Source organism: Vicia villosa, unplaced genomic scaffold (assembly GCF_029867415.1).
Source record: "Vicia villosa cultivar HV-30 ecotype Madison, WI unplaced genomic scaffold, Vvil1.0 ctg.000121F_1_1, whole genome shotgun sequence".
NCBI classification, from domain to species: domain Eukaryota; kingdom Viridiplantae; phylum Streptophyta; class Magnoliopsida; order Fabales; family Fabaceae; genus Vicia; species Vicia villosa.
Window position 1 is genome coordinate 1,160,901 of NW_026705023.1, and position 8,872 is coordinate 1,169,772.

An 8,872-nucleotide genomic window follows, 5' to 3' on the forward strand; every position below is an offset into this window, starting at 1 on the left:
GCACATGTTAAGTCACATGTTAACATTACCCATAGATAATAATTCAAAAGTATTGAATGAATTGAATTGTACAACTATAAGTAGGTGAGACTAATAAATATCAATAACTATAGCCTAGCTATAAGTAGTTGAAATTAATAAATATCAATAACTATGACCCATTGTTATGAATTCAAATCATAATGAAATATTATTAAGGCTATTTATTAGGATGGAAAACTAACCTAAACCCATCAATCTCATATGCTTAACTCTCTTTCTATAAACGGTGGAGATTAAGTAAAGAAGTTTAATCTTTCAGAAAGCAAAGAAGCAAAGACTCCAATGCATCCAACGTGTGTATTAGGTAAGGATGAGGTAAGCAAGAAGGTAGATCAGAAACTCTACAGAGGTATGATAGGATCTCTTCTATATCTTACTGCTTCTAGACCTGATATTTTATTCAGTGTATGCCTGTATGCTAGATTCCAATTAGATTCTAGAGAATCTCACTTAACTGCTGTTAAGAGAATTCTGAGGTATCTGAAAGGTACTACTAATGTTGGTTTACTCTACAGAAGATCTGAAGAATACAACTTAGTAGGATATTGTGATGCTGATTACGCTGGAGATAGAGTTGAAAGGAAAAGTACTTCTAGAAGCTGTTAGTTTCTGGGAAGTCATCTGATCTCCTGGTATAGCAAGAAGCAAGCCACAATTGCCCTCTCTACTACAGAAGCAAAATATGTTGCTGCTGCTGGATGTAGTACACAGATGCTCTGGATGAAGAGTCAGCTAGAAGACTATCAGATATATGAGAGTAACATGCCTATATTCTGTGATAATACTTCTACTATCTGTTTATCTAAGAATCCTATTTCACATTCTAAAGCTAAACATATTGAGATAAAACATCACTTTATTAGGGACTATGTTCAGAAGGGTGTGCTCTATTTAAACTTTGTTGATACAGACCATCAATGGGCTGATATCTTTACAAAACCCCTTGCTGAAGATAGGTTTAAGTTCATTATGAAGAATATCAGTATGAATTTATGCCAAGAATGAAAGGATGTTGATCATTTAGATACTCTGATTCTGTTATTGCTAACGTTTCATATGTCTAAGTTGATCCATAATTTCTGTTAAAGCAAAACAGCTGTCACCAGCTATTCCAGATGATGACCACATGTTCATTCTGAAGGGACAAGCATGCGTGCAGTTGATGAGACGTCACCCTAGATAACTGTGCAAATCTTTTCAAATCTCACGTTTTCTCCATTAACGTCATTCAACATTAAATGCAATTGATTCTCTGCATTCTGTAACTGTTCATTCTCAGAATTTCATTGCATTTTGTTTCGCGTCCGTGGCTATTTAAACACATCTCATATTCATTTTCCCTCTTTTCACGCATTCATCATCTCTTTGTTTATACATTTCTGCCTCTTCTTCTCTCTTTTCAAAAACCCTAAAAAGAAACCTAGAAATCTCAGTAGTGCTTCAATGGCTTCTTCCTCTAAGAAACAAGTTGGTTCATCTTCTCAACAACAAAATCAAGATCAACAGCAACAACAACTTGTTGCACAAAAGACTTATTCAATTCCTTTGAACGAATTAGAGGTTATCTGTGAAATGATGGTTGATTTTGATAACCTGGAAGCACATGATACTCATCTGAAGGAGGCCATGATCTTTCAAAGATGGCAAGCGTTCTTCTATGGTTTGTGTGGACCAATCTATCCAGATTTGGTGAAAGAATTCTGGGTTCATGCAACAGTCATGCCAAAGGCCATTCTTTCTATTGTTCATGGTGAACTTTTCTCCACTACAGAAAACCTTCTAAGGAAGTTGTTTGGGTTGGAAACCGTTGAAGGTGTTTCTGGAGCTGTTCCAGGAAGAATAGAGTGGGAGGTTGTGTATGAAGAAATCTTCAAGAATGACGTAGAATCTACAGAAATCAAGGAACTAAAGCCTTCCTACAGAATCTTGGCTAAGATTCTTCTGGGTTGCATCTACCACAAAAAGGCAACAGTTTCTTCAAACTATGTTAGCAAGAACCAACAATACATTATGTATTGTATTGGTAAACAGGAAAAGGTGGATCTTCCGTTCATTATCTTCAACCACATGTGGCAGCATGTGAAGGAATCCAGAGATGAATTCAGAAAGAAGAATCCCAAGTTCAAGAGAAACATTATTCCGTTTGGAAGAATCATTACAGATCTTCTGGTTCAAACAAAAAGTGTTGAGGATCTGGAGAAAGCTGGCATAATCAAGGATCCGTATATAATGATTGGAAGCACCATGAATGCTCATATTCTGAAGAAGATGGGCTTAATTGAGACCATTGGTGTTACTCCCCAAGTGAACACTGAAGTTCGGTCCAGAAAAGCTCCTGCTCTGGCTGACTTTGAGTTATTCTTCAGAAATGAACATCCAGAAGTTGTTGTCCAATACATTGCTATGCACAAGGCAGAAGGATCTGACTGTGATCCTATATGGATAAGCAAGCAAAATCTTGCCACTACTACTAACCAAGTTCCAGAATTAGTGCAAGAAAAAGAAAGAAGAACGAAAAGAAAGTTAGATCTTCCAGAAATAGGTATAAATAAGAAGGAGAAGAAAGAAGACAAGAAAGAAGAGAAGCAAGAAGAAAAGAAGGAAGAGCAGAAGAAAGAACAGAAGGAATTTAGTAAGGAAGAGAAGAAAGAAAAGAAAAAGGAAGAGGAGAAAGGAAAGAAGAAAGTAGAACAGAAGGAGAAGCAGAAGGAGAAGAAAAGGAAGACTGTTGAAGAAGGTCCTGCTAGGCCTCAGAAGAAGAAAAAACCTTCAGGTATTGTAATTTCTAAACCTGGTTCTGCTCCTGTTTTAATTTAAAATAATGTATCAAGAGAAGCTCCACCAGATATTTCACCAGAAAAAGCCCCAACAAAACCACCTCCAACCATCAAAGTTTCTATACCTTCTTCTTCACCCAAGTCTAAAGGTAAATCTCCTATTCTTGATTCTGAACCTCTTGTTTCTGAACCTATTCTTGAACCCACAACTCTAAACACTATCATTCCTCCTCATGCCATTATATCCACTTCTAAACCTCCTCCACATTCTAATTATGAACCAGTTGACACTGCTGTGTTCTTTCACCTTCCCTCATCAGAATCCTCTCTTTCTGATTCTTTCATCCGCCTCATGCAATCCTATAACTGTAAAAACAAACCATCTTCTGACCCTGTTGTCGTAGTCTTAGACTCAGATAATGAAGCTGAATCCTCTCGACAACCATCCTCTTCAGAAACATTGTTTGTTCTTGATAGAGAATCTCAACCTTATGCTTTCTTTCACCCAGAAAAACCAATCTCTTCTCTCAATCCAAAATCTCCAATCTCACCTCCCAGAACAAAACCTCCAAAACCTTCTGTTGATGCACATTTTGATTTGTTAAATAACAAGGTCAGGACAAGTTTAGAAGTTCTGAAGGTTGCTCATGATTCCAAGCTGGATCATGTAACTGCTGGAAAGCTCTAGAGAGCTTTTGGTGAAAAGATACAGGCTGACTTTCTGGATCTCCAGAAAGATTGTTTGGCTGCTGCTCCTGGTCCTTCTGGATTCTTTTTGGAGTATGATGATGTAAAGTACTACCATCCCATAACCAACTGGAAGTCTCTGGAAGAAAAGCAGTTTGTTGATGAGTTACAAGAAGAAAATCCTTTGGCTATCGTTGTGTGGAAGCCACATCCATACAAGGTTCTAACTGGAGATTTTCAGATGCTGTTTAACTGGTTCAGGGTGAACCCTCTGGAAAAGGCTCATGAATTGGTTTACCCAGAAGTTGAGTACCCTCCAGAACCTGAAATTCCTGTTTTCAAAGGGTTACCTTCTGGAGAAATTTCTGTTGAAGATATTCCTGCTGAGGAAAATGAAGATGCTACAATGGTTGAAGCTGATGCTGCTCATCCTGTTCTAGAAGATATCTTTGTTGCTACTTCTGCTGGTTCTTCTGTTCTGCTGAACACTATGAAGGAGCTCCAACATAATCAAGCTACCTTGGCTAGTCGTCAGGATAAGCAAGATGACACATACGCAGAATTCAGAACTTGGATGAAGAACCAAGAAGAAACCTCCAAGAAGTAAGCTGAAGACACTTATGAGATTAAGAACCTTCTGGCGTCTTAGCTTCTAAGTTTAGCCAGTCGTAGTCTGTCTTGTGTCTTAGTTGGTTTTTCTTTGTTTTTGCATCTGTTTGCTTGCATCTGATTTTGTATTCTCTTATGATTATTATCAATGAAATATCTTTTTCTTTCTTCACTCTGTGTGTCTTTCATCTGAATCTTTTATGCTTTTTGATGTTATGACAAAAAGGGGGAGAAATGTGATAATTGAATTGATTTATAATATCAGTTGCTGGGCTTAAGTCTCAACATTCCTAACAACTATATTGCAAGTTTTCTGTCTTTGATAGTTTTTTACCGGAATGTTATATTCTGGACAAGCTCAAAATGAGAAGCAAATACATGGGTAAAAGCAATTCTAAAGCTCTTAAAGATTTGAAGCAAACTTAGTGCTCTGAAGCTTCAAGATTAGAAGCAAGAAATGCTGTGATCAAACCTAGAAGCTCTGATACAAGAAGTCTCAAGTTCTGATAGCTCAGATACATAGAAGACTGAAGATAATAGAGCTCTGATACAAGTGATCACCAAGAGAAATTCAAAGCTCTGAAGCTGTCCAATGGAAGCTCTGAAGAGAAGCTCTGAATGTTCTGAAGTTCTAGTTCAACGTGAAAGTCTCAACTGAAATGGAAAAATACTCAGGGAAGTCTTTTATTTATAAATTCTTCTAGTATTAATTTCAGGGGGAGATTGTTAATCTCAGGGGGAGACATATTCACACACTCTGATTATATGCTTATGCTATATATGTGTAATTGTCTTTGTTCATCTGATATTCTGGATACAAATTCATATCAATTATATATTTTTTTGTCATCATCAAAAAGGGGGAGATTGTTAGAACAAGAAATGTTTTGATCAATATTCTTAGTTTTGATGATAACATTATGTATGAATTTTGTATAAGACAATATGGTACTCTAATCCTTTAAGTTTTCCATTTCAAGAAATATATAAAGAGTATGCACAAATCAGCGTTCAGAAGCACTGACCCAGAAGGCTCTGGATGGCTTCATTAGAATATGCTCTGGAAAGACATCAGAAGAAGATGGTCCTGCAGAATCAGAATGTAACACCCCAATTCTACCCAAGCATATAGGTACAATTATCAGAGTATAAAAATTAAATTCATAAAAACAATTAGGGTATTACACTTAAGTAACCTCATCACCAAACATAACATACTCGCAAAAGATGCGTAACACAATTAATCAAAGAGGAAAGATTCTCATAAACACTTGACAGTTTTTATATATATAATATGAATACATCCAAAGGATCAAATATTAAACAAAAGGATCCTATAAGCATCATCTACAAAATAAGTGTTCGATCCCCCTAGGTGTTACGTATCATGAGCGGACGACACCAAAACGGACGACTACTAAAAGAGCACCTACGCTTGCGGATCACCTGCACATTACCCACGAGTACGTAACATTAAGGCAGAAGGGTGAGAATATAATTTATAATGAAAAGCATGATAAATATAGTAATGCCAACAAATATCATCAAGAATCATACAACAAGGTAATCCACTAAGTCAGCCACAATCAATATATAAGTAATGCGGTAAATGAGTAAGAACATAATGGTAAGTACAGATGGAGATAAATGAGACTCGACTATGCATATGCATGTGGTACCAAATCCGGAGTAAACTCCTTCTTGTCATTATGACAAATACACCTTGCAGAGCATTATGCTGGGACTTCTTTCCCTCTGGAAATACACCTTTGTCGAGCAGTAAGCTACGACTAACCGTCATCGAGCATTTAGCCCCCACTGATGACCTCTTTCCACTCGGGCAAATACACCTTTTTACCGAGCATTAAGCTCCCACTGGTAATAATTGCCAATTCAGGCCACCTGTTAATAGCATTCCGCCATTAACGTAATGAAATGTCATGCTGTGCATACAAACGACTCGATTACATAACAACAACAACAATAATATAACTCGGCCACATATCCACATCACACCGGTTATATTAATCCACACGGATACATCACCAATATTGCCACTCAGGCGTTCATATTCACACAGCACACATATACCGTCAAAACATACTTGAGTAGCAAATATCATTTCACAAAATACATTTATGAAAAATCATTCAACCACCAACACACTCCTCTTTATCATAAAGCATACTCAAGGGTTCCCATAATACTTCAAACGGCGCGTAGAAATGACCTACGGTTCAAAAGATACAACAAAACGAAGTTTGGAAAAACTATATTTCGCACAGTCCGCTTGAGCTCCGCTCAGCGGACCCAGATAGAAAATTATTAGACAAAAATGCAGAAACTCCGCTCAGCGGACCTTCACAGAGATTTTTCTGCAAAAGGACCTCCGCTCAGCGGACCCAGGCCGCTCAGCGGACCTGCGTAAACCTAGAAAAAATCAGTTCTGCAACAGACCTGCAAAATCCCACCCAATCATCTCAAAACCTCAAATAAGCTTCCCTACACATCCTACACAATCCATACATGCCATATATTCATTCTAACAATCAATGATCCATGGTTCACTCACTAAATGTCAATAACCTAATAATTCCTTCATGAGCAAGAAAACATGGAGAAATGAAAAACAAACATGATCAACGAGGATATCTATCATCATACTACACATACACACCACAAAATCATGTTTATAACTTCAAAACTCACAAAACACCCAATCCACCATTGTTGGTCAAACTTAGAAAAGAGCAAGAACAAGAACAAAACAAAACAAAACAAAACAAAACTATAAGAATCATACAATCAAGATAAACTAGATTCACCCCCTTACCTTGGTTAGATTCTTGATTCTAGCTTGGTTATTCTTCTCACAAAAAATCTTTTCTTCTCTTTCTCTTCTCACTTTTCTTTCTTTTTCTCCAAAATATCTCTTTTTCTCTTCTATTCTAAGACAACATAATCTTCTACCTCTCTATAACTCTTTCTATTTCTCTACTTCTCATTTTCACCCACTCAACTCCCATAAATTCCAATTTTGGCCCAAATGTTACTAAACATTGATTCTAACCAATTAACACCCAAAACATAATAATTACACACATAGAAAGTAATAAGTAAAATATTAGCATAATTAATATTTACCGACTGACTCGACTCAAAAACGGTAAAATTTAGGAAAATGTAGCAAACATCACAATTAATCAGAAAAACACATTTACGGGCGTTACAACCCTCCCCCACTTAAGAGATTTTCGTCCTCGAAAATAAAAATTACCTGCTACAAACAACTCAGGATAGGAGTCTCGCATCTTACTCTCCAACTCCCAGGTCAAACTCTCACCTGCCGCACTTAACCATACGACTTTCACCAAGGCGATCTCCTTGCCTCGCAGAGTCTTAGTCTCACGACCCTCAATACGCACCGGCATTGTCTCAACCGTCAGGTTCTCACGCACTTGCACATCATCCATCTGAATCACATGGGACGGATCCGCAATGTATCTCCTCAACTGAGACACATGGAATACATCGTGCAGATTAGCAAGACTTGGCGGTAGCGCCACCCGATACGCAACTTTGCCCACTCGCTCCGATATCTGATAAGGACCAATAAAACGCGGATTAAGCTTCCTCGATTTCAAAGCTCGCCCAACACCCGTCAAAGGCGTAACTCTTAAGAATACATGATCACCAGCTTGGAATTCCAAATCTTTCCTTCGCTTGTCATGATAACTCTTTTGCCTACTCTGTGAACTCTCTTACCATCTCAGGTTCGAGTACCACACTCTCGCCCGATTCAAACCAACATAATGGAGTTCTACACTTACGACCATATAGCGCTTCAAAAGGTGCCATTCCGATACTAGAATGAAAACTGTTGTTGTAAGTGAACTCTATCAACATGATATAAGTATCCCACGAACCTCCCTTCTCAAGAACACATGCCCTCAACAAGTCTTCTAACGATTGAATAGTCCTTTCGGTCTGACCGTCTGTCTGAGGATGATAAGCCGAACTCAACCTCAACTTAGAACCTAGAGCCTCTTGTAAACCTTTCCAAAAATCTGATGTGAATCTCGGATCTCTATCCGACACAATACTCAACGGTATACCATGTAGTTTCACAATCACCTTGATATAAATCTCATCCAACTTTGCAACTGGAAAAGTGATGCTAATAGGAATAAAGTGAGCAGACTTTGTCAACCTATCAACAATCACCCAAACTGCATCAAAACCTCTCACAGTTTTCGGTAAACTCGTCACAAAGTCCATAGAAATACTATTCCATTTCCACTCTGGAATATCCAACGGTTGCAACAACCCTGCAGGACGCTGATGTTCCACTTTTGACTTCTGACATACCAAACACGCATACACAAACTGAGCCACATCTCTTTTCAAACCAGACCACAAAAAGATCTTCTTCAAATCCTGATACATCTTATTGGCTCCCGGATGAATACTCAAACTGCTTCTGTGACCTTCCTCTAAAATCATCTTCTTCAGCTTGGAATCATTAGGTACACAAATTCGACCACGGAATCTCAAAACACCCTGACCATCCACTCTGAAGTCGCCATCATCACTTTGATTTGCCACCATAAACAAATCAACAAGTTTCACATCCATCTTCTGTCCCTCGCTAACGGTCGACAGAAAATCATTCGTCACTTTCAACATACCCATCTTCACACTACCTGGCGTCAATTCACATACTAAACTAAGATCATGAAACTGCTCCAAAAGTTCCC

General features: G+C 38.0%; 1 protein-coding gene across 1 annotated transcript; it reads left to right on the forward strand.

Annotated features, from left to right (window-relative positions):
- The first annotated feature begins 1,485 nt into the window (after positions 1–1,485).
- LOC131624436 (uncharacterized) lies at positions 1,486–4,113 on the forward strand. Its single transcript, XM_058895375.1, has 4 exons — positions 1,486–2,584; positions 2,879–3,486; positions 3,553–3,659; positions 3,768–4,113. Exons 1-4 carry the CDS (start codon positions 1,486–1,488, stop codon positions 4,111–4,113), a joined length of 2,160 nt encoding a protein of 719 aa, XP_058751358.1.
- Positions 4,114–8,872: the final 4,759 nt, after the last annotated feature.

Coding starts and splice junctions, on each gene's coding strand:
- LOC131624436 (XM_058895375.1), top strand. CDS start 1,486: ATGGCTTCTTCCTCTAAGAAACAAGTTGGTTCATCTTCTCAACAACAA. Junction 2,585..2,878: donor GTTAGATCTTCCAGAAATAG/GTATAAATAAGA, acceptor TATCAAGAGAAG/CTCCACCAGATATTTCACCA. Junction 3,487..3,552: donor ATGATTCCAAGCTGGATCAT/GTAACTGCTGGA, acceptor CTGGATCTCCAG/AAAGATTGTTTGGCTGCTGC.